Raw genomic sequence first — 26,910 nt, forward strand, 5'->3', positions numbered from 1 at the left:
TAAAGTGCCACAATAAATTAGGTTTCTTAAAAATGTTATGTACTTGCATTAATATTTTTTAAAGCATTTATTTTAATTTTTCTTAACTATCCAGATTATGTGTCTGAAATGCATATTGAATCTGTCAAAATTTTTCTTCTCTTCATGGGCTGAATTGTTCATCCTGGAGGCAAATATTTTAATTTTGGCAGCATGATGAGCTGGAGAAAAAGAATAACTCCCATATTCTTAATGCTGAATTGTTATCAAACATAATATAATTTAAATAGCAATAAAAGAAGGTTCACAATTAGCAAAAAGTGCATTGTGATATTTTATGTCATTTTTCTCTTCAGGTTCCAGTCTGCTTTGGTAAAAAATCGGTTATTACTAATTCAAAATTGAAGAAACTTTTATCAATCCATGTATTTCAGAATTGAGTTGAAATTTTCTATCTTAAGTAAATATGCATACATAATATATTTTATATATTTGCATGGATCTATATATCCATATGTATATTTGTCTCCCTAGCTATATTTTTTATTTATCCATCCATCTATCCATTGACATACTAACTAAAACATTCTTTACAGAAAGAATAATAGAAGATCATGAGCTGGTGGTTGAAGTGCTATCTAACTGGGGAATGGAAGAAGAAAATAAGCTATACTTTAGAAAAAATTACGCCAAATATGAGTTCTTTAAAAATCCAATGGTAAGTGATATCCCCATTAATAGTTGTGGAAAATAAATAAATTAGTTGAATTTTATTTTAGTTTATGTGAAGAAAAGTGTTACCATAAATAAAATATAATTCCCTAATTGGTAACTTGTAGGTAAGAATTGTGGTCCTTTATAATTTCAGTCATATTTCTTCTTATTCTAACATTGATTAGTCAACATCATCACAGAAATTCATATACATGGTTTTTAAGAACTCTTGCTTCTTTTTCTTGCTTTTAAAGTAAAAAAAAAAATCTGTACATTTGATTTAGGGAATGAATTATTAGATATCATCAAGCAGGTTCCAAAATATTATAGTTTAATACTTTTCAGAGAATTTGGGAAATTTAAAATATATAATTTCTAAAGTAAAAATGAACTGATGATTGTTGGGAGTGTTGTAACTTAAACCAGAAATTTAAGATGGACATGAATCTGGCCCTGGCAGGATAGGATAGTTCAGTTGGTTAGAGCATCATCCCAATATGCCAAGGTTGTGGGTTCAGTCCCTGGTCAGAGCACAAACAAGAATCAACTGATGAATGCATAAATAAGTGTAACAACAAATTTCTTTCTCTCTCTCTCTCTCTCTCTCTCTCTCTCTCTCTCTCTCTCTCTCTCTCTCTCTCCCCCCCCCTTCTCTCCTCTCTAAAATCAATTTAAAAAGATTGACATGAATCTTGCTATTGCAAATTATTTTGTTTTCAGTGCAGTAATCACTGAGCAAAGCAGAAATTAGATAAAGATCAGTGTATTATTTAGGAAATACTGTTTTCATTGTAGTTCTCTTTAAATGATAATAAATGTATGTCACATTCTAATGAAGACTAGGGATCTGGAGAAGTCAGAATAGCCTCTGGGATTATTATTTAAATTGTGTGTGTGTTTCTGCAGCTGTAGCACTTTTACACTAGGTTTTGGATAATTGGATTGAAATAATCCTTTGTGGAGAATATATGATACTAAACATAAATAGAATATTTTCAAACCCTGAAAGACTTCTTTTTTATTTGAACCTATTAATACAAACATAACGATCTTTGACAAAGAAAATAAGAATTCTAATAAAAATTAAATAGAATTTGAAGGCAAACTGTTTTCTTGTTATGAATCTTTATAAAAAGCAAGAATTTAAAAATCATAGTTATAAACATATGGTTTAGTGTTTATTCTGAGTTTTATCTATTTTTTAAAAATGTAAACAGGCTATACATTCATTTTGTAGACCTATAACAGTGATTTCCAACAGAGGTGGTGATTTGACAATGTCTGGTGATGTTTGTGGTTGTCACAAAGAGGGTGGGGAGGGCTGCTAGTGAACAGGGGCCAGGAATGCTGCTAAACATCCCACATTGCACAGGACAGGTCCCTCTCCCCCCACCACGTAGTATTATTAGACCAAATGTTAATAGAACTACTATTGAAAAACCCACTCTAGAGGAAGTAATCTATATATATAAAAGGCTAATATGCAAAGTGTCCCCTCGGGAGTTCAACCAGGAGACCGGGAGTTCGATCGCTCTCTATGATGTGCGCTGGCCACCAGCGGGTGGCGTGGAACAAAGGAAGGCCCCGGCCAGCAGCCAGCAGCCGGGTAAGGGAGGCCCTGGCCGGCAGCCAGAAGGAAGGCCCCAGCCGGCAGTCGGAAGGCCCTGCTGGCAGCCGGAAGGCCCCGATCGGCCCGGATCACCGGCCAGGCCTAGAGACCCTACCCATGCATGAATTTCGTGCACTGGGCCTCCAGTGTAGAATATATTTCCCCAAACTTGTCTGATCACAAAAATTATCTGGAGGAGGTGGGGAATGCTTATTAAAAACACAGGATCCAGGACTATCCGGAACTATGGAATCAAGCTCTTCAGGAGTGAGTGAGGCCTGGGAATTCCTATATCAAACAACTACTCTGGGTGAATTTTATGATTAAACAAGTTTGGAAAAACAGTGAGTGGAAAGAACTGGATTTTTGTTCTCTAGCTCTTCTACACTGTGGGCTGTGACCTCGACTATGCCTTTCACTTCTATGAGCTTTGACTTTCTAAAATGGAGATGATAGTCCTTTAGCACCTGCTAGAGTGGTTGCAGGACTCAGGGAAGAGATGCAGGAGCAGGCACTGTCCTGAGGGCAGTGTTTTGTGTAAAGTGAGGGATAGGCATCTCTTCATGGTCATCAGCTGACGGTGTTTGCTACTCTCGGTCCTACTCTGACCATTTCATTAAGATACCTGAAGGCAGAGTCCAGGGACTGGCATTTTTAAAAGCACTTCATATTTTCAACACACTGATTTAAATAACTTTTGCCTTAGATTACAATGGTCATAATTGAATCTGTTTTAGCACAGGTTTGGGGATAATGTAACCTGTATCTTTTCGTCAGTATTTTTTTCCAGAGCATATGGTGTCTTTTTCAACGGAAACCAATGGTGAAATATCCCCCGCACTGATTTTGCAGGTAAAATACATTTTCATTAAAATATTTAAGTAATAATAAAGGGAAACTTTTAGGTCCATATTTATAAATGTCCAGAATTTGAAATGTTATGCTTTGAATGATTAATTTTTGCTGGAGGTAAAACTGAAAAGAAAAGAGCAAAATCTAGATAAAGAATTTCTATTAACTTTAGGTGATCATTTCCCTAGTCATTTTCATTATACTAGACTCTCTATTATTCTTCCCAGTTTGGGCCAATTATCAAAGAATTTTAAACATTTAACAAGTATGTATCATGAAAGGAAACTTGCAGTTTTGCTCTGTGATGTGTTTAAAGATTATGTTAGTCTTTTAAAAAATTAAAATTTCTAGTAAAATGTAGTCATTTTACTAATAGGTATTTAGTATTAAGTTTTATATTAAATGCCCTCAATGCTATTTGTAATAAAATACTTAGCTATTAAATAGAGGAGAAAGAACTACCTAGAATATATCTATTTTATACACTAACATTTGTAATACCTATGATGGAAATACTTGAAATATCTTAGCTGAATTAAGAGTACTGGTTATTTAATTAAAAATCTCCTTGGTTTTTGCACTTGTTGGGCTGATTTCTTCTTCACTGACTGTAACTTTAGGTGATCATTTCCCTAGTCATTTTCATTATACTAAAATAATGATTTTAGTTATTTTATTTTATTATTGATAGATTAGTAGAATTTACAGTTGCAGCTCTGGAGTTATTACTAGGTTGAGGTTGAGCAATTTCTTTATAATGGGTGCTGTTTGATCTAAGCCCTGGGCATCTCCAAACCCACTCAATATTTCCTGATCTTAATTGAAGAAAACTTTTAATATTTTCAATATAGATACTACTTTAAATATATTGATAATGAAATATTTTGGATATGGCAGATTCGTTTTCTGTGAGCTTCTTATGAGGTTATATTTCCTTTTGTACTTCAAAATATTTTAAAAATATGATTAGTCTCAAGAAATTTTTCTTAAAGCTACATATATGCTACTGGGTTTTCACAGGTGCCCCATCAGAATATTAGGGTGAATGGTAGCAGCAGTACCCAGCACCTCAACTCTCAGTCTTCTCAGTGCCTCACCAGTGGGATAGACAGGGTGGTGGGTTGGAGTTTTTCTTCCACCTCCTTTCCAAAATTCTTCTATAATGTAGGTATATTACTTTAATGTTAAATTATAAAAACAAGAAAAACCAAAGCCTTGGAATCAGATGGTTTTTGCATTTTGTGCTGACCTCTTCTGTCCACTGAGGCGATGTTCCCAGTTTTTAAATTTTTTTTCTAGTGTGACCTCTATGATCCCCTTTTAAAAATTTAATTGGTTTGCTTTAATAACTTGGAAAGCACTCAAACTAAAAATTGTACTTGCCTGTTTTGCATGTCAATTAATTAATATCTGTGGCTCATTAAATTTAAAAAAATTAGTAATTTACTTAAAAAACATAAATATCTACTAGCAGCCTTTCCCTGAGTAGCCTTTTAAAATGTTCCGTTGTTTTAGCTAATAATTTCTCTTACTTTCAAATTTTACCTTTTTGCATTTATTTATTAATAGGCATTTTTATTTTCTTCTAATGAGATGTTAATGCATTTCCATTGTTTTATTAATGATACTTAGCACAGCCACTTAGAGCTCTTCCTTTTCATTCTCTTTTTCCTGACCAACACATGTGCCAGTTAATTACTACTGTGTAACAAACTATTCCAAACCTTAGTAGCTTAAGTACCCACTCACATTTTGCCAACAATTTTGTGGGTCAGACATTTGAAAGGGTTTAGCTAGGTGGGTCATTTCTGACACATTGATTCATGGAGGGGTTGAAGATTCCCTTATAGGTTGGCTTTTCACTACATGTGCCTGGTCCTCCTTGGCCTCTCTGTCTCTCCCCACATGGTGTTTCATCTTCTAGGATTTCTCAGGGTAGGCACATTTCTTATGTGACAGCTAGCTCCAAGAGTTAAGTAGTGGAAGCCATCAGGCTAGTTAAGGACTATAGTTACTAGTAGAATGGGCTAACTGTCACTTTTGCCAATTCTATTGGTCAAAGCAGTCACCAATAAGCCTTGCTGAAATTCATAGGGGATGAAGAAACAGACTCTACCTCTTTGTGGTTCAGTGGCTAGATCACTTTGCAGAACACATGGAATGGAAGATATGGTTGTAGTTCCTTTTTGGAAAACATAACCTGGCATACCTACTCACAACTGAGAACCCTAGAGACACAGAGATATAGTTTGCTTTACCCCATCAAGGAGGTGAACTTGGCTTAACTTTCTCAATAATTGAATAACTGAAGTCAGGACTGTGGTCCTACACCATAATAAAGTTGAAATTGATAATTTCTTAGGAAAAATCATAGAAAAGGGTGAAAAGTGTCAGGACTTAATTCCATAGATGAAGTGTAATTTTTCATATGGACATCCAAATAGCATATAATTTTAATGTTTGGCTAAGTATTGATAACTTAGAATGTAAACATATTTTGTAAACCTATTTTCACTTGGAGCTTGAAAGACTGATTTATTTCCTGTTGTGTATGTATCATCATTTCTGTAATGGTATATAGGTGGTATTGATATTGTTAGATTTTACAAGTTCATATTTGAAATCTGAACATGATTAATATAAGGCTACAATGTCATTGATTTAAAAACAGTATGCAAGTGTCTAATTTCTTTTTTCAGATGTTTCTGAGTTCAAGCACATACCCTGAAATCCATGGCTTCTTACATGCAAAAGAACAGGGAAAGAAGTCATGGAAAAAGATTTACTTCCTTCTAAGAAGATCTGGTTTATATTTTTCTACTAAAGGGACATCAAAGGTATTTGGAAATATAAATTATGTGTTATAAATCATAGATGTTGTAAGTTAAAATGAGTTTTACTTTGTTTTCTTTATTACTTTATTACTTGATCTCAAGAGTTGGTAATGTTTTTGGATTCCAAACATTTGTTATAATCTGTTTGGAAACTAACTATGCAGCTTTATTTCCCACTAGATATGTCCTTTGATGGAATCTAGATGATCTTATTTCAGTACCACATCTTCTGCTTATCTTTCCCATTATGAATTCACCTCCTTTCTCCTTACCCTGCGGTGCAGATTTTGAGGCTCAATACAGTTCACACCTTTTCTTTTTACGCCAGGTCATACTGCTAATCTTGCCCACTTCTGAACTTTGATTGATATTGATGCCATTAGTAATACTCAGCTGAGTCCGTAATTGCTCTTTAATGCCTTTGTGTCTGTTAGTTTTCTCCCCTGGAAGAAATTATGTTATGATCAGGGATAGATGTATTTGTTTGTGTGCTTGAGTATGTATATCTATGTCTATAGTTGCATAGACACACATGTGCACATGTCCATACCCACATACATAATCACTCACACATGTAATTCACATAATGCTTGGCACTGTGCAGTCTGTGTTTCTATGTAGTGTAGTCGATGTAGACTATGCCATATGGTGTGTGTTGACATTTCATGCCATGCAGTGATATCTTTCAAGTAAAACTGCTTTGGGGAGTTTTCATGAGAGGTTATTTTAATTGTATTTTGTCAGGGATGGCATTATTGGTTCTTTATGGGTAATCAGACCTTTTTCTCTGGCTGTTTTCCAATATTATTATAACCATTGATGTTCAGTAAATTGTCTGCCATATTTCTAGGTGCATTCAAATATATTCTAATAAAACTTGCCTGATTCCTAACATATGCACTCAATCTTTAAATTCCTGTTTTTCTTTTATGCTGGGAATGTTCATCCATTATTCATTTCCCATTATCATTATTCAATCCTTTACATTTTTAGGAGGGTTAGCTGTCTTGACTAGTCATGGATCCAGGTGCCCCTTTGCTTGTGGCTACCTCACTTCAGTCTCTTCCTCTGTCTTCCTGGGACCTTCTTCCCCTTATCTGTATGTCTCTTATAAGGATACTTGTCATTGGATTTACGTCCCAACCAAATAATATAAAATAGTTACAGTTTCTTGAGGGTTAAGACATGGACATATTTTTTGGAGGTGCTATTATTCAACTCAGTATAGGAAACCAGTGAAAATTTTTTAGCAAGAGAGTAAGATGATTAAGTTGTAAGATTAGTATGACCATAGTGAGTTTTAAAAAAATCAAGTAGAGAAAGAGTGAGGAGGAGGGAGCAAGGGAGGAAGGGATGGAGAGAAGGGAAAGATAGAAAGAGAGAGAGAGAGAGAGAGAGAAAGAGAGAGGAAGAAGAAGAAGAAGAAGAAGAAGAAGAAGAAGAAGAAGAAGAAGAGGAGGAGGAGGAGGAGGAGGAGGAGGAGGAGGAGGAGGAGGAGGAGGAGGAGGAGGAGGAGGAGGAGGAGGAGGAGGAGGAAGAAGAGGAGGGGGAGGAAGAAGTGAACGACATGAGCAGCACAGATCCTAATTGGATGATAATCTTGGTAGTTTAGGGTGGAGGTGATGGGATCTAACCTGGATTCATAATTTTATCCTTGCAGTGGTCTTCCCCCTGCCTTGGTAAAACCCTAAGCATCAAATCCCTATTGATAGCCGCAGCTTTTTCAACATAGGGTTTGACTTCGCTGTGCAACAGTACATACTGTTCTCTTCAGTCTGTGCCCAATGAGCTCATGTTCCATAGTCTACACATGAAAATGATTTTGAGTTCCACTCAAAAAATAAATTTGAGGTATTAGATAGCCTCAAGAATTATGACTGATACAAATTATGGAGATTATCTAATGTCTAATACTGACATTTCTACCTGGCGAGGAGACCACATCCTTTCCTTTTTCTGTGAAAAGGGTCTCAATTTATTTTACTTTCTAAAGACGTAGGCTGTGTGGATAACCACTGCTGTAAGCCTTGGAATATGACTGTGACTTATATTTATAGGGAGGCATCTATTTACTCTCCTCTCCAAACCCTCTGATGTATACATGCGCATGCTTAGCTTTTGCTAGCCATGCCAACTCAGTCTTGTAGTCTTATAATGTCCTAAGCCTTGGTATGCTTATGGTAATGGGAAAAATCAATCAAAAGGGAAAAGTCATCATGGCTGTATGGACTTCCAGTGTTTCTCGAGCTGTCTTTTCTCACATTCGAATGACTTGGTGACATTGGCTTGTACAGTACGTCAGTGGACAGGGATGGTCTTATTTCATCTTCATAGAAATCAGACACTTTTTACTAACAAATCAGTCTCTCTCTAGGAATTAAGCTTTAAAGGCCATGCCAATAAGAGTATCGTTCTCCTTTCTCCTCCCTTGTTTCATGGGCCCTGGGCTGGGTATATTTTAGCAATTTTCTTTTCAGTGTTATTTTCCCATGGAGTTGGAACTATAGTCACTCATTAGATATAAATGCCTCAGAATAGTAACACGCAGAGAAACAGTTATGTGCATAGCAATTCTCACTGTGCCAATCATCAGGGACAGCATAGCCTGCTGGTAAATGACTGAAATTTCTGTGGATTAGGATTTGAATGGGTTGCCAAAATTGCTTCTGTTTCTGTCTTTTTTAAAAAATTTCTTTCTTTTTAGAGCATTGCTTCTCAAATCTCGGTGCATAAGAATTGCCTGGGAGCTTGGTAAAATGCAGGTTTTGATTCAGTGGGTCCGGGGTGGACCCTGAGGTTTTGCAGTTCTAATAAACTCCCAGGTAATTCCAGTGTGGTCCAGGACCACACTACCAGCAGCAGGGTTTTAAAGAACAAATGTATTTCAGTCAGTTTTGATTATATACTCAACCCCAGAATTAAACACTTCTCTAAGTTATTAACCTATCGCAGAATAATATGACCCAGTGATTTCCCATGACCAGTTCTAAATCCCATGGATTTTCCAGAGAAGAGATAGCTGTTCATGATTCCACTTTGCCTTGAAAATCAGATACATCCCACCGCCAGGTAATTTCCCTGAACTCGTCGGTATAGGCTTCCTTCTGTTAGTGAAGGGAGATAGTCATGCCTCCTATCTCATTGCTTGCTGTGGTGTGTTAGGCAGTACACAGGCGTGAGGAATGGTTATTTCTGAACGAAGCAGGAATCATTGTCTGATGCTCCTTTTTCTTCTCTAACTGCTACAGAAGCTTAAACCAACCTTCTTCCCTTTAGTGAACTACAGTGATTGAAACCCAGAAAGGAAAACTTTCAAAAGCCATTCTTTTTGGCTTCTATCCTTTGGAATCCTTTAAGTGGTGGATAAAGGGAATAATTTTGGAATAGTATTTTTTTTTTTGTATATTGGAAGTTAAATCATAAAAAAGTTGCTACTGCTCAAATTAAATGATATTGTGTCAAGCCCCTGGTTATTTAAAGATAGAGTGTCTTAGTTTTTCTTCCCTTCTGTTTCTGTGACATTATTTGGGATAATTCTTGCCAAGATATAAATTATCTATATATATAAAAGGCTAATATGCAAAGTGTCCCCTCGCTAGTTCGGCTGGAAGAACGGGAGTTTGATCACTCGCTATGACATGCGCTGACCACCAGGGGCGGATCAGAACATGGCGGGTGACCAGCGATGGTGGCGGGGTGCTGAGGGAGTGAGGAAAGGAGGAGGCAGGGAGGTGGGGAAACCTGATTGGCCCTGATCACCGGCCAAGCCTAGGGACTCTACCCGTGCATGAATTTCATGCACCGGGTTTCTAGTGTATTATAATAGAAATACAAAAGGTATAGTGTAAAATACATACCTATGTCAACACTCACACACTTTCTCTTTTTAGGAACCACGGCATTTGCAGTTTTTCAGCGAATTTGGCAATAGTGATATTTATGTGTCACTGGCAGGCAAAAAAAAGCATGGAGCACCAGCTAACTATGGATTCTGCTTTAAGGTACAGGCTTAATATTTTGATAGATGAATAAAGCAAGCCTCAGCCTTTTAGGTAAGCTTGAGTTTCTTTTTAATTTCTTAAAAAAAAAGAGAGAGACAGCTTTCTCTTACATATATGGGAGAATTTTAGTGGCTTTTATTTCAACAGGTGTTACCTTCAAGATATGCATTAACGATAAACAATGTGCTGTGGCCTTCTAGCCTAACAAAGCGCGAGGGCCCCGAGACCTGAAAATGCTCTGTGCGGAAGAAGAGCAGAGTAGGATGTGCTGGGTGACCGCGGTTCGATTGCTTAAGGTAATCTCACTGTAGTTGGGCATTTCTATTAAGTGCTGGGATTTCCATCAGGGTTTGAAAATAGCTATAGTTCAAAATCTAGAGATTCACTATGAGTCTGTGTGGGTATGTGAGGAAGAAGAAAAATCACCACCCTCCGATGTGTGTATTTTATTTTTATCTAAAAGATAAACATTTGCAGAGTAGAGTAACCTAATATTTATCTTTTATGTGTGAAGTAAGTATTCCATTTTTAGAAATGTTCTGATTTTAATTTTGTCTAAGAATATTACACATAGAGTCAGGAACAGATGGAAACTTCTTCTGTACATGACTTAGTGTATATTTTAAAAAACATGGCCATCCATCCAATATGAAGTATGTTTTAAAATGGGCCCACCTAGATAGGTTTAGTGTAGTGGTTTTGTGTTTCATTTAAGTGTTGTGTAAATTGCTTTCTATTTTAAGTACAACTCAAATTATTGTGTAAAGATTACTATAGGTATATTATTAAAACATCTACCTTTGTGTTAAGTAGAAATTACTACTTCATAAGCATAATTTGTGGGTAAGCATTTTGAAAGGAGTAAGAATGTTCTAAAGGTAGGTAGGGAAGAGAGACATAGAACTGATGTCTTCCAGAATGTATAGAAAATATTTATTTTTCAAATTTATATGCTAGTACATTTAACACAACTTTACCACAAAAATCGTGGCTTCAAACAATACAAATTTATTGTCTTACACCGCTGTCATTCAGAAGTCTTAATTGGCCTAAAAACAAAGTGTCAGCAGGGCTGCATTCTCTGTTGGAGGATATCTATTTCCTTGTCCTTTCCAGCTTTTAGAGGCTACCCAGACTCCCCGGCTCATGGCCCCTTCCTCTCCTAAATCCAGCATTGTGCACCGAGCTCTAGTCACGCCACCATACCAATCAATGGTCCTCTCTCTTCTGGTTCCCCCTCCTACTTATCAGGACCCCTGTGATTACATTGGACCCACCTGGATGGTCCAGGATACTTCCCTTATTTCAAGGTCACCTGATTAGCACCCTGAATTCCATATGCAACCAAATTCCTATTTTCCATGTAGCCTAACAGTCATAGGTTCCAGAGATTCAGATGTGGACATTTATGGAGCCATTATTCTGCTACCACATTGGTGTCCCCTATTTGCTTCAATTATGGTAAAGCTTTTCTGGGTGAGGCTAGAGAGGGAGGTCAGCATCAGTGAGGCCCTTTAAAAAAAATAACATGTATATATGATTAATTTCAGAGAGGAAGGGAGAGGGAGAGAGAGATGATGAGAGAGAATCATTGATCAGCTGCCTCCTGCAGGCCCCACACTGGGGATCAAGCCCTGACTGGGAATTGAACTGTGACCTCCTGATTCATAGGTTGATGCTCAACCACTGAGCCACACCAGCTAGGCCAGTGAGGCCCTTTATTCTGGGGCCAGTGAGAAACTGGTGAAGAATTTCAAATAAGAAAGTGATATGATCTGTTTTATACTTGAAAATATTCAGAGCCAGGAGTCTGAGCTTGTCAGCACAGACACGCGACGAGAGGACTGAGTTGGTTTCCCTGGCAGGTGGTCAGTGGGCCCCTGTTGGATCCCCATGGCTGGTGCCACTGGGCTTGCCTGGTGTTAGGGGTATCTTTAGACGGTCTCCTTTCGTTGTCTATTGTGTTATTTCCAGAGTTTATCATGGCACAGTAATTCCTCACGTAATGTCCTTTCTTGGTTCCTGGAAACTTCGACTTTAGAAACGATGTGTAACGAAACCAATTTTACCATAGCGTAATCGATAAAAATAAGAGTTAAGTTCCTCTGGCATATTTCTAGTCACAAAAACATCACCACCAAATTTCTAAATAAAGACCCAAAATGCTTCTAACATTTAACCATTGAAATAAATGTGAGCTATACATACTGTTAAGAAAGATGTATAAAAACAAGGGAGGTAATGATTTTCCAATCTGTTCAGGGTTGAGGGTGGCCGAGTCCATCCTGGCAGTTCATGGCCCAAGGTGGGACCAACCATGGAGAAGACGCCCTTCCATCCCAGGCCCACACACCCACACTCACTCAGACTAGGACAATGTGGCCACGCCGATTCACCTCAGTTGCACATGGTTGGGATGTGGGAGGAAAGTGGAATCCCAGAGAAAACCCACGCAGACATGGGGAGAACATGCAAACTCCACGTAGACAGTGGCCCTGACTAGGAGTTGATTTTTTTTCCTCTTTGATGTTATGATAAAATGACATTATTCAAGGACTTACTGTACTCAGTGGGGAGGAGCAGGGTGCAACAGTCTATATTATGTTGGCTGAACCGGAAGTGGCCCTCTTGTTTTCATTATATCCTACGTTTTAGAGATAGGCTCCCCCAAGGATTTGACCTCTTTTATTTTTATTTCCCTTTTGTTTTCATGTACACATAAAAAACTCTTCATGTATCATCAGATGGAGATACTCCAGTTCTCTTTGGAGAAATTCTAGTTACATATAAAATCATAGGAAATCCGAGACTTAGACAAGGGATTTGCTCATGTACAGTGTCCTAGTTACAAGTCTCCTTCCCTTTCCCTCAAGTAAAACTATGCTGGCTTCACTCTAACGTATTCTGTTTCCTTACCTGGCCTTCTATAGGGGCAGGGAAGTGTTAAGGTGACCCGTGTCCTACTCCACGGCCAGAGTTAAATGCCTACCAAAGACCTCCAATAGCACTGAAGCAAGTACCTAATACCACAGGCACCCAGGATAATGCATCTTTGAAGAAAACAGTCATATTAGTTGGCAGATGGCTTTTCACTGCAGATAAATAAAAGGTGGCCAAGCAGCATGTACCTAATGAAAGTGTTGGTTGGAGGTTATTGTACATTCTCCCAAACGAACCTGACTAGGAATTAAGCTCCCCTGTCTTCTTTTTCAAATTATTGTAAGTTCAGAGTTGATTTACAATAAAATTTATTAGGTCTCGTTAATGTCAATCAGACCTTAAATTAGAAAAATAATTTTTAGGTTTTGAGAAGAAAAAAAAGGATAAAGAAGTCAACACAGAGAATTTTAAATGAATATGGGTTTATATTCAGGTGGAAAGCAAAATTTTGAAAACAGTGACTTTCTGCACTCCACTCTAATTTTCTATCTAATTACCCAATCTATCCACCTCACAAAATTGCTTTTAAGGAAATAGTCTTTATAGCAGAGAAACAGCTCTGTTGGAATGTTTAAATGGTATTCACCCCAAGGGTAAGATTGGATTCGATGGTATCTCTTCAATCTTTTTTATATAGGACCTACTTTAAAGTTCATCCTAGCTCCATGAAATGGAGAGTTGTAGAGTGTAAACCGCCCACCACCGCCCGCTCCAAAAAAAAAAAAAAAAAAAAAAAAAAAGCCCATCTGCCTCAGGTGCTGCTTCCTTCCTTCTTTCTTTTAAAATAAAGTGACCTAAATCTAAGGGGGGGTTATCTTGCAGTTTCAGATGGGGACCCCTGCAAGATAAGTTTGGCCATGGCAGTTGACATACTTAATGTTTCACAAACTAATAATCCGGTATTATAGTTTAGACCCATTTCCCAGTTGCAGCCTGGCAGCCCAAGTCTTATGATGCTACCCCCGACAGTAAAGACGCTGCAGTTATATACTGCCATTTACATTGTATTTTGTGACCCTTTGTCTGAAATCAGCCTGATTGCCCACCATGTTGGTTTCCCTGAATGTAAAACCATCCATAAAACCGTGTCATAATAGTATCGTTACCGGAGGATGATACAGTGCCAAAGGTCTTTGACACAGAGACCCGCCATGGATTGATCAGAGACAATGTGATCCATGTCATGGATCAGAGACATTGTCAATGACTGATTGGTGAATTTTACCTGGTTTTGCTTAGGATGCGTTTGCAGAATCTTTGTAGCATAAAGCCTGGCACCCTTCCCAAGCGAGTGTTCTTATCAGTAAGTGACATACCCCTCTGAACAGTTTTAGTGCTAGTGGCACTAAAAATAATGTCTAGAAATGTCAGTTCCAGATCTCTATACTGGTGAGCTACACCTAAGAGTGCGTCCAAATAACAAACACCGTGTTTTTATATGTATCCTTTTAAGGAACTGAATGCTTATCTTACAAAATTTTGTTATTAATTTATTGGTTTTAAGGAACACTTATAGTTTTTATTTTTTATTTTGATGGTGTATAACTAATGAAAGTATTAATTGTCATGACTTATCTGTGCAGTAAAAGCAGTGGAATGTGTTTTTATTCATTTGTTCTGCAGTATGGCATGCAGCTGTACCAGAATTACATGCATCCGTATCGTGGTAGAAGTGGCTGCAGTTCTCAGAGTATATTACCTATGGTAAGCACCAAATTCTTGAACCTATATTTTATTTTATATTTATATTTTATTAATTTGCAGTTACATGACATTATAAATACACATTATAATGCATCTACATTCTTTCCTTTTGGTCAAGTAAAACAACTCTTTGGCATCATCTTACCATAATGTTGTATTGAATTATTTATTCTTTGATTTTATATGATTGCAGCCTATGTGATAAAATCACAGCAACAGAGTATATATGAAATAGTCAATTAAAATAGATAGCTATATGTTAAAGAAAATGTTTAAATATTTGAAAGAATTACTTTTGTAATTCTTAATAAGATGATATATAGAATATTTTCTGTGGGGTTGTAAATGTTTTCTTAATTATTGATTTTTAGTGTGGGCTTATTTATTTCTGGAATTGTTATAGTCTGCTATAAATATTTAAAATTTTTAAAGCTGTACTATACACATGTGTGCTTTTTTGCATTCTGGCTCTCTAACAATAACATTTTTAAAGTTCCATGCCCTTAAAAAGCAAATTGTTTTACAGAAAACCCCAAAACTGCCAGCTAAAATGTAGGTCATGCATTATTATATTAAGTCTACTGCTGCTTCTCAGATTTGTACTGGATACAACGTGGGTATTTATTTGCAGACACACACAAACACATCTTTGTTCTTATTCAGGATCAATTTTAATTTTCTGTACATTAACACAAGAACTTTATTTATTTAATAGAGGCCCGGTGCATGAAATTTGTGCACGGGGGTGGGGGTGTCCCTCAGCCCAGCCTGCACCCTCTCCAATCTGGGATCCCTCTCACAATCCAGGACTGCTGGCTCCCAACTGCTCGCCTGCTTGCCTTCCTGATTGCCCCTAACTGCTTCTGCCTGCCAGCCTGATCACCCCCTAACCACTCCCCTGCCAGTCTGATTGATGCCTAATTGCTCCCCTGCCAGCCTGTTTGCCCCTAACTGCCCTCCCGTGCAGGCCTGGTCCCCCCCCAACTGCTCTCCCTTGCAGGCCTGGGTCCCCCCAACTGCCCTTCCCTGCAGACCCAGTCACCCCCAACTTCCCTCCTCTGCTGGCCGGGTCACCCCTAACTGCCCTCCCCAGCAGGCTTGATTGCCCCCAACTGCCCTCCTTTGTAGGCCTGGTCCCTCCCAACTGCCCTCCCCTGCTGGCCTGATTGCCCACAACTTCCCTCCCTTGCAGGCCTGGTTCCTCCCAACTGCCCTCCCCTGCTGGCCATCTTGTGATGGCCATCTTGTGTCCACATGGGGGCAGGATCTTTGACCACATGGGGGCAGCCATCTTGTGTATTGGAGTGATGGTCAATCTGCATATTACTCTTTTATTAGATAGGATAGAGGCCTGGTGCATGGGTGGGGGCCAGCTGGTTTGCCCTGAAGGGTGTCCTGGATCAGGGTGGGGTTCCCTTGGGGTGTGGGGAGGCCTGGGCAAGGGGCCTGTGGTGGTTTGCAGGCCGGCCACGCCCCCCAGCGACCCAAGCAGAGGCCCTAGGATCTGGGATTTATTTATCTTCTACAATTGAAACTTTGTAGCCTGGAGTGGAGCCAAGCCTTTTGCTCGCTCCGTGGTGGCAGCCATTTCTGTTGGGATTTATGTATCTTCTATAATTGAAACTTTGTGGCCTTAAACGGAGGCCAAAGCAGGCCAGGGCTGCAGAAGCTTGGCTTCCTTCATCGCCGGGGGCAACCCTGGCCTCCTGCTCTCTCCAGCTCCATGGCTGCCACCATTTCTGTTGGGCTTTATTTATCTTCTATAATTGAAACTTTGTAGCATTGAGTGGAGGCCTGGGCCAGCAAGGGCAGGCAGAAAGCTTGGCTTCCTCCTTGCCAGGGAAACCCAAGCCTCCCACCTGCTCTCTGTGGCTGCAGCCATCTTGGTTGGGTTTATTTGCATATTCCCTCCTGATTGGCTAGTGGGTGTGGCTTGTGGATGTAGCAGAGGTATGGTCAATTTGCATATTACTCTTTTATTAGATAGGCTTTTCATTGTTGACACTATTACAGATGTCTCCCACTTTCCCTCCCTTTGCCCACTTCCACCCAGCCCTCTCCCCCTTCCCTCTCACCATCTCCACACTGTTGTCTATGTCTATAGACAATGCATATGTTTTTTTGGTTAATATCATCATCTTCTCTCATCCAGTCCCCTTTATCCCCAGCCCCTCTGACTGCTGACAGTCTGTTCTATGTATCCATGCCTCTGTTTCTTAAAGTTTATGTTCTGCTATTTTCATCTGTGCTTCTTAACATTGAATATATTAGGAATTCAGACATATGTGCCTGTGTTACAAATCAGCTAATGTGCTGCACTTCCACTTAGGTTAAAAATATGCTCCACATGCCTGTGACCAAGGCAGGCACATTTCCCCACATCTAATGTAGCAGATGAAATGCTCACTTCTAGGAATGAGGCATGAAATAATGTTGATTATGAAGCCAGATAGGCTAATAGGGAAAAAGAACTCCAATTCTGTAGTTATGTTGCTTTAACTATAAGTTATGGAAGAGTAACTTCTCACCTTTGTATCATATTACTTTTAAGCCTTAAAATAAGAAACAGGAATGTAATGAATTTCTATAAAAGCAACTGCTTTAAGGTATTTTTATAATGTGTCAGCTTATCTTTATCTTTCAATCTATATGAATACAAAGAATAATGAATTTTATTATCTTAATCCTTTTCTAAATCCTTCTACATTTTTTCTGGAGTGTAAAGTTATTAGGATGAGCGTGTTAACAGCAGCTTTGAAGGCAATTATTGTTTAGTGCCCTCTTAATCATAGGAAAAAATTGTCATAAAGAACTTTCTGGTCTCATCACGGTCATTAGCATACAAGTACGTTATTATTCTTGCTTGTTTCCGTTGAAACTGATCCTACTATTGATCAATAGGTGTATGACAGTTTGGTTGGTGTAGCTTTCCTTGTTCAACACCATGTATAGGAAATGACACTCCTCAAGTAAATCTGACTGGAAATAGGATTGGAGGAGAAGGGGTTTAGGTGTCTGTGTGGTGAGGACCTGTCTGTCCTGTACGGCAGTTGTCACGGTCAAAGAGCATTTGAGATTTGGGCTCCACTCTTCTTAATTTACATGAAGGAAATGAAGACGTTGGGGAAGTACTAGTATTTATATTATCTATACAGAATCCTACTTTTCTAGATTATCAGTGACCTATGTAATGTATACCAGTGCCCCTCACCTGCCTCTGCTGGTTTTCATCCCAGCACTATTTTCAGAGAAACATAGAAAAGTTAGTGTATTTTTGTTATGTTTTTGAAGGAACAGCAGTATCATCTTATCTTCAGAGATACATTTTGAGAAAGGAAATGAGAAAAATATGTTCTTATGCCATAATGAACATCTTAGCTACATATAGCACTTAATAGCCACCCCTATCAGCCTTTGAAATGAGAATCATCAGCAGATATTTCAGGAAGCCAAATATAGTTGGTCCTTTTTAGGGAAAACAAAGGATTCATTCAAAGGATCATCTGTCAATATGGTTCTGGCTGGAGTGAGGGGATGGGAAAAACAAGTCTACATAAATTTTTATTCTTCCTCACTTTTGACCCTGAGCTGGACATTCTGTGCCACCATTTCTGCCCTGTACCCCCTACTCTGTGGTACAAAAAAGTACCCTAGATAGAGCCCATCAGTCACTGCTTTTACCATAAGCTGCCCGTGTGACCTTAGTGGAGTCACTGGTATCCTGCAGTATATGCAGGGGGTGGTTGAATAATCTCCAGAATCAATTTCATCTCTGATGTCTTATGGCTCTGTATGAAGCAGATGCTAGATAATGTCTGAGGAAATTCTGTGCCCTCTTGCTAAGGACTACACTGCAGTTTTATCTAGATCTTTTAAATGGAGTGGCAGAGAGTGAGTGGCTACTAGTTGCCACCTAGTTGAACTGCCTGAAAACCATTTTATGTCCACTTAGAAGGTCTGGATCTGGTCTGACTGTGCGGCCTGGATAATGCACACTGTCGCAGGTCTTTTCTCTCTTTAAAAAAAGAAAAAAAGAGGCATGCCCTTAAAATCATGGACCCTTTTTTTAGGGCTTGCCCTGTTTATCCCACTAGAAGAAAGAGCTGGAAATAGGGACAAATCCTTGAAAAATACACCGATTCTTAATGTTAACATTGCTTTTCTATGTGAAAGAAATTGAGCTGAAAATGACCTTTTGAGTTCAAGTCCGATCTTGCTTCACTTCCATTTCTTTGTCCACCAAACGTAAACTATTAATTTTTCATCCACCACCTGCCATTCAGCAGAAAATATTTGCTATATTCCCGTGTTTCCTTCTAGTGTAATGTAGCATTGAAAAGACTTATTTGTATTGTAGATTCCCTACTTATGTCAAGTAATAATGGAGCATGGGATCTTGTTTTATATACTGGCCTATCATATTATAGGAAACAAAAATAAGAACACTGGGCACATTTATTGTTCTCTCCTAACAGTATTTTTATGTCACTAGGACCTTGAGATTACAAAGCCCATCTTGGCATGTGAAGTAGAGCGATAATAAGGATGCAGCTACCATTATGAGTGAGATTAGGTAGTCTGTGGTTTGAGCAGGTAGAGGCTTTTCATTAAAGTGGGCAAAGCAAAAGTGTATCCACCTGCTCCACAGCTCAGCACAGAAGATCACGGGTGAGAAGGGCAAAGTCAGGTGTGACCGAAAATAGAGATTACAGGGACAGCGTCTGTCTGGCAAGAGCATCTGTCAGTTACAAAGGCTCTGGTAACAAATTAAAAATTACAGGCCGGGTCTCTAGAAATAAAGTTGAACCTTAGTAAGATTGTGGACTACCATAGCCTGGTTTGAAGAGGAAATAACAAATGCTAAAAAGTGCAGTGTGTGATGTGGGGCTAAATGAGCCCCCTGATTTTTCTGTGTGTGGACAAGGTTTAAAACACACATGTGACTGTGGTCTGTTAAGCCAAGCTGGGAATGGCTGAGTCCATGTGGAGAGAGATAAAATGGTCTTAAGCCAGGAGTCTCTTAATGCACATTGGCTACTCATTTACCGTTAGACTTCCATTTTTTATTTTGCAACACTGTCAACTAGTGGAGAATAACTGGTAAACATTGCCCATGCTGTTTTTGAATGTTTTTTTTTCTTTTTCAGAGTTTGATTTTATTTTATATTTTTAAAAGTGAACTCAACCATATATGCATAACCCATGGACACAGACAATAGGTGAAGAAGGTCTGGGGCAAGGCTAGAAGGGGTCAATGAGGGAAACAGAGAGACATATGTATATTTTCAACAATAAAGATTTAAAATAAAAAAAAAGAAAGGTTGTTTAAAAAAAGTGAATTTTGCACTAGCTGGTTTGGCTCAGTATATAGAGCATTGGCCTGCGGACTGAAGGGTCCCAGGCTAGATTCTGGTCAAGGGCACATGCTAGGACTGCAGACTCGATCCCCCAGTCCGGGGCGTGCAGGAAGCAGCCAATCAATGATTCTCTCTCATCATTGATATTTTTATCTTTCTCTCCATCTTCCTCTCTGAAATCAAAATATATATATATATATATATATATATATATATATATATATATACATACATACATATATATATATATATATATATATATATATTTTAAAAACGAACTTCGTAAAAAATATTTTTAAATTGATTTTTAGAGAGAGAGGAAGGGAAAGGGAGAAAGAGAAATATTCATGTACAAGGGGAAACATCAATCGGCTGCCTCTTGCACACCCCCTACCGGGGATCAAGCCTGAAACCAGGCATGTGGCCTGATCGGGAATTGAACCATTAACCTTCTGTTGCACAGGGGGACACTCAACCAACTGAGCCACACCGTTCAGGCTCCTTTGCAGAGTTTTAATTCTTAAAAACTGAGTGACACTCTTGACTGGAGATTTTGACAATTGTCTTTTTTTTAAAGATACATGACATGGGGTGGCATACTTTTAAAAATATGGTTGTGAAGTAGAGCCCTAAACAAACAAAAAGTATAAATAAAGTCCAGGTTTTGGATATTTTATTTTACGTTCAGAATAATATAAATACAAAAAGTAACTGATAAAAAATAATTAGCAAGATATTATTTGTTTAAAGATATCTTCTTGTCATATCAGTTCTTCTTTTGTCATTGACTTATTTTTGCAGCTCTCCTTTTGCCATATTTATCTTCATGAAATGAAACATTATTCACATATTAAATCAAATAAAATTTAATAATATAGAGTTATTTTACTAAATTTTATTTTCTACGTTAGATGAAAGTTGAGATGAATATATATTTTAGTTCTATTATAAAATGAGCACTATTCCCCATCCAGTGTGGCTCAGTGGTTGAACACTGACCCATGAACCAGGAGGCCACCTGTTCCATTCCTGATCAGGGCACATGCCCCCTTGCGAGCTCAATCCCCAGTAGGAGGCATGCAGGAGGCAGCTGAACAATGATTCTCATCATTGATGTTTCTATCTATCTCTGTGTCTCCCTTTCTCTTTCTGAGATCAATAAAAATATATTTAAAAATAAAATACAGACAGTTATAAAAATGAGCACTATTTTTCTAAAGAAGTGATATAAGTCAGTTTGTTATAGTTTCATCATATCTTGAATCATAACATATAGCTGTTTCATAAGTAGATAGATTTGATATTTAAATGATAATTGTCAAAGCACAATAGGGAGATGACTTTGGAGGTAATGGATATTTTTAGCTACAGGAAGGGCTAAAAATTCCTTTCTAAATTGGTGTTTTCCTGTTTTAGTAGAAAATATGAATAGAGGGTTGTTTTAGGAGAAACCATGCTTACCTTGAAAGCTTTTAATTCCTTTACTCAGCATTTAATTCAATGACCTTACTTAATACTGTATAACTTATTTAACCAAACTATCTTATAGCATTGTTTTATCTTGAATATGTATTTTTAACATTTTAGTTTCTTGCTATCCACCTTTGGAACCACATCCTAGAATGAAAACCTGTTGCCAGCAAAGCACTGTAAGATAACTTTAAATATATTTTCCTGGTAAAAAAAAAAATGTTTTCTTTTCTTTTCTAGAGAAGTATATCAGAGAATTCCCTGGTAGCAATGGACTTCTCAGGCCAGAAAAGCAGAGTTATAGACAATCCCACGGAAGCCCTTTCAGTTGCAGTTGAAGAAGGACTCGCATGGAGGGTACAAATCGGTTCATGTTCTTTAAAAACATTGACGATTTCAGTTTGTTTCACCCAGAAAGTTGAAATGTGTTTTTCCCTTCTTTGTGCAGAAAAAAGCGTGCTTACGCCTGGGCACCCATGGTAGCCCCAAGGCCTGTTCACAGAGCTCTGCCATAAACATGGGTATGTCTGCATCTGCACTGGGATTGCACGGGAGGGCATTCAGACGTAGTCACTGAGGGGTCATGGTGGAAAGTTTATATCATTAAACCGTGATCCTTTCATACAGAGCTTTGTATTCCTTCCCTCTGTTTCTTCAGCTATCCACCGGTCCCAACCGTGGTTTCACCACAGAATTTCTAGAGATGAAGCTCAGCGATTGATTATTCAGCAAGGACTTGTGGATGGGTAAGTTTGATTTTGAATAGTCGTGATTAAAAAAAAAAAAAGAAAAATATGTATTATTTTAAAATATATTTTTATTAATTTTAGAGAGAAAGGGAGAGGGAGAGAGAGATGGAAACATCAATGATGAGAGAGAATCATTGATCCGCTGCCTCCTGCACGAGCCCTACTGGGGATTGAGCCCACAACCCAAGCATTTGCCCTTGACTGGAATCAAACCCAGGACCCTTCAGTCTGCAGGCCAACACTCTATCCACTGAGCCAAACCAGCTATGGCTATATATATTTTTATTGATTTCAGAGAGAGGAAGGGAGAGGCAGAGAGAGATAGAAACATCAATGATAACAGAGAATCACTGATTGGCTGCCTCCTGCACACTCCTTACTGGGGATTGAACTCACAACCCAGCATGTGCCCTGACCAGAAATTGAATGGGTGGCTTCCTGGTTTATAGGTCAATACTCAACCACTGAGCAACACTGGCTGGGCGAATGGTCGTGATTTTGATTTCTGCTATAGCCAGTAATTACTTATTCAAAAACACAAAGATTTTTTACTTCAGCTTATTGAAACAGAAGTGACTTTGTTCTATAAGGATGGTTGCCAATGTATCCTAGCAATACCTATAGAAACCTGTTTCACTGTGTGTGCTTACTATTTGTGCATAAGTGAAGGTGATTTAATACTGTTCATAAATAATGATCGCTAATATTAAAGTTTGATGCAGGGTATGTTAAGTGAAAAATTGCTTATATATTTAGATGGTCTTTTCTTTTCTTTCTGTTTATATTCCAGTTTTTTCTTTAATTTTTAAAAGCTTAAAGTAATATAAACCTATAAGGGTACTTCTTGACTGTTTCTCATGTTATCTTTTAGTGGGGTACTAGTAGAAATATAAAATGTATTATGAACGATTTATAATCTAAAGAATTTTCCTTTTCTCAAAGTATTTCAGATACTTCCTATAATACTGGCTAAATTCTCTTCCCAAATGCAATACAAATTAATGAGGTTGTATTGAGGTTTGGATGATAAGTGAAACCAACATCAATTTAAACAAGGGGTGATGGGATCTTATATCTTTCAATGGTTAGCTTAAGATGATGACAAGATTTCAAGGTGATTTAATACTGACATTTGGATAAAAATGCATCTTCATATGGAAGATTATTAATAGCAAGTCAGAATTCCACTAGACTCTAAATAAGAAAAGATTTTAATATGCTTCCCTGTGTGGAGCACAGTCTTGTTAGATATAAATTTGGACAGTCAGCAGAATTACTATCTGATGAGACCAAGAAAAGAAATAAACCACAAAGAACAGATAAAATGTTTTGGAGATTATAATTTCCCTTCTTTCTGAACCCAGTTTTTGTAAATTGAAAGAAATAATTGCATAAAGAATTATAGTATCTTTGTATTTTTAATTTTAAAAATGTTTTATTTTAATTAACATTCTTTGGGAAGATGTGCTGCTGCCAGATAGTCCACTAGGTGGCAGTGGTGATTTATTGGGGAATGGGGAGGGACTCACAATGAAACTCCCTTTTGTCCCATCTCCCAGTGATACAATGTCAGAATCTCACACAGCATAGATAACATTGGTAATCTCATCAGAGATCTCTGATGTCTCAAATTTGGCTGTATCTTTGCCTGGGCACACTGAGATTAGTACTGGAGCCTCCAGTGGGGACTGGTTACTCAGTCTGTGTGCCAACAAGTAATACAAAGCTGGTTTTGCACTGTATTGCCAGTGAGTACGAATCCACACCAGGCAGCACTTTTCTCTTAGGCTATTCCTCCATGTCTTGCTTTTCTAGCCTGACATTATAGAGGCTTTTCTGCTGCATTCTTCAAGGTTAAAGTACATGTTCTTTGGGTATTTCTTTATCTTAAAATATTGTGCTCAAACATTCAATAAATGACTTCAGGATTGATTTTTTCTTTTTATAATATATTCATTTCTCACTTTCTGTTGTACATGTAACAGTAGGAACAAGAAACAAGAACAAAGGGAGTCCAGAGGAGGAGGTTAAAAATTATTTCATTTTAAATAATTTTCTCTTTCAGGACTTATTATGACCCAGAACTTAAGATGAAAATATGATAATGCCCCATTCATTCTCTGTACAAAACAGTTACATGTAAATACCCAAATTCCCAGTGGAGAAAGGACACAGCACTAATTATCGATGCCATGATAGCATTACATTGGTTATTGAGAGCAAACAATCTGACAAATGGGCTCTATAGTTATCCTTTTGAAATTAGCACTAATGACAGTTTTATAGTTGAAAGTAATGTTATACCTGATGATTTACCAGGTTGGATAATCCCATCATTGAATACACAGTGAAAGAAAACTGTGGCTGCATTTATGTATATATTTTCTAGATTCTGGACATGCTGTATTTATATGAAAACTATAAGTAAATGTAGAAACATATTGAAATTCTTTCTCTCTCTTTAGAGTTTTCTTGGTGCGGGATAGTCAGAGTAACCCTAGAACTTTTGTACTGTCAATGAGTCATGCACAAAAAATAAAGCACTTTCAAATCCTACCAGTAAGTATTTTGTGATTTCACATTCCTATGTTAGAGATGATTTTAATGCATGAGCTTTCAGAAACTTTGGGTTTCTTTAGTCCTTTTATTAAATATAATTTGGGAGCTTGTGCTTTGACTAGAGTTAAGGTTGGCATAAATGGTTTTATGGGTCTGAATTAATATAAGAAATACAGGAATTGTAAAAATTAAATTTTCTTTTTCCCATGAAATATGATTTAGCAATATTGTATAGACCCCCTGCCACCTATTGTTAAAAGGCCACTAAAGATTCTCTCCTAACTTCTACTGGTGATTCTTTACAAACCATTATTTTAAAACTCTTCTCTCTGATCCCCAAACGTTTTTTGTTTGTTTGTTTGTACTTATGTTTTTAATCATTGTGGATGGATACATAGGTGCTGCAGAACTGGAGATCATTTAAACTATTCTAAGCACATTTAAAATTTTTTTTGTAATTCTGCTTCTGAGTGAAACAACTTGCTTTGGAGTTTTTATTGCTGCTGCTGCTGCTGCTGCTGTGTGTGTGTGTGTGTGTGTATGTGAGTGTGTGTACATATGTGTGTGTACATATGTGATTGTGTGTATGTATGTGTGTATGCATGTGATCTGTATATTGGAACCAGGTAGTGTGCAATAGAGAATTATTCTACTTTCAGGAAAGTGTTACATGAGATTGCTAAATTACTGTATTTCCTTTTGAATGGTTCTTTTTGGAATTATCCAAAGTCTATATGAAGTATCTTTCCTACTTCATTGATTATGTGAATGATGTCCCTGGCAAGTTATGAATTGCTTAATGCCAGAAGATCACACTGACTAAAGAAAAAAAATCACTGTGATCCCATTAACATAATGTTTGATTGCTTCAGAATCAATTTACTGATACAAATTGTGTGAATATTCATTTTTAATATACTAAGTGAGCCTGTTCGGTAGACAACATTTAGAAATAGAAATTAATATCTGTAAGTGGGATCATTATTAGACTGAATAGTGCAGATTTCTCACTGTATATTGATTCAGAATAGTCATACTATTCCAATTACAGAATACTGCACGAAGTACAACCAAATTGCTTATTCTAGGATCAAATACTATTTCTTTCATATGCAAGTGAAATTACAAAAAAAAAAAAAAAGTAATCATGCCATAACATTTTTTTCACTGTCTTTTAGTTTTATAAACTTGTTAGTTTTGGCCTATATAAAGACACATTATGCAATGGAATGTATTATCCCTCTGCATATTTTGCCCTTCTTACCAGTTTGTTATTTTTCCTCCTGCAGGTGGAAGATGATGGTCAGATGTTCCACACCTTGGATGATGGCCACACAAGGTTTACGGATCTAATCCAGCTGGTGGAGTTCTATCAACTCAATAAAGGTGTTCTTCCTTGCAAGTTGAAGCATTATTGTGCTAGAATTGCTCTTTAGCCAAACTAGAAGTGACTTGTTAAACTGGTGAAGAAAACAAGGAAAAAAAATACAAAAGGAAAAAGAAAGACCATAAAAAGTGTGAAAGCATTGCTATGGTGAAAAGAATTTATTTCACCTCCAAGTTACAAAAAATAGTTTGTGCATTGAAAATAAGCAAAGATTTGGATTGCTATTATATTCATCATTTAAAATTCATTAGTTAAAATTAAACCTCTGAAAAAGAATGTTTTGATGTGTTCTTGTGTGATTTTACATTAATATATTATTTTCTTCAAAGATGCATATTTTAACCAATTTTATGTCCTTAATATAATAACATTAGAACTTTCAACTGCAAAATATGAAAAAAAAATTGGGTTCAGAATGAATTATTTGAGGACTGAGTTTAAATTACTTTTTTTTTTTAATATCTTAAGAAATATGGTTAAAAACTCAAATTATCAATTAAAAGAAACCATCTACAACCTGTCAATAAAACTAAAACTATTTTTAATTATATATTTTCTGAATTTACTATAACCTTAAAATCAAATGCTATTTGAAGTAGCAGCTTAAAATTACTTTGAAATATATTGATTTTTTTTCAGGATGACTTTTATTACATTTTTAAATTATTAATCTATACCAATAATAGACAAATATGTAAAGTGACCATACCTCTGCAACGCCCACAGCCAATCAGGAGTGAGTATGGAAATTAACC

At 37.4% G+C, this 26,910-nt stretch overlaps 1 protein-coding gene across 3 annotated transcripts in view; it reads left to right on the top strand.

Annotated features, from left to right (window-relative positions):
* The window catches only part of GRB14 (growth factor receptor bound protein 14), a 112,228-nt gene extending 85,530 nt beyond the window's left edge, over positions 1–26,698 (top strand). For 2 of the 3 annotated variants that reach the window (XM_080669879.1, XM_080669881.1), the window contains exons 4-14: positions 576–697; positions 3,080–3,154; positions 5,854–5,991; positions 9,879–9,989; positions 10,190–10,285; positions 14,553–14,633; positions 21,701–21,817; positions 21,909–21,981; positions 22,119–22,206; positions 24,675–24,768; positions 26,058–26,423. In XM_080669879.1, the coding sequence (XP_080526005.1) occupies positions 576–697; positions 3,080–3,154; positions 5,854–5,991; positions 9,879–9,989; positions 10,190–10,285; positions 14,553–14,633; positions 21,701–21,817; positions 21,909–21,981; positions 22,119–22,206; positions 24,675–24,768; positions 26,058–26,204 (1,142 nt within the window). In that variant the 3' untranslated portion in view covers positions 26,205–26,423. Of the gene's footprint in view, positions 1–575; positions 698–3,079; positions 3,155–5,853; positions 5,992–9,878; positions 9,990–10,189; positions 10,286–14,552; positions 14,634–21,700; positions 21,818–21,908; positions 21,982–22,118; positions 22,207–24,674; positions 24,769–26,057 lie in introns of all 3 variants that reach the window. The other variant, XM_080669880.1, reaches the window with a different exon arrangement.
* Positions 26,699–26,910: the final 212 nt, after the last annotated feature.

This window comes from Plecotus auritus (genome assembly GCF_963455305.1).
Source record: "Plecotus auritus genome assembly, chromosome: 5".
NCBI classification, from domain to species: Eukaryota; Metazoa; Chordata; class Mammalia; order Chiroptera; family Vespertilionidae; genus Plecotus; species Plecotus auritus.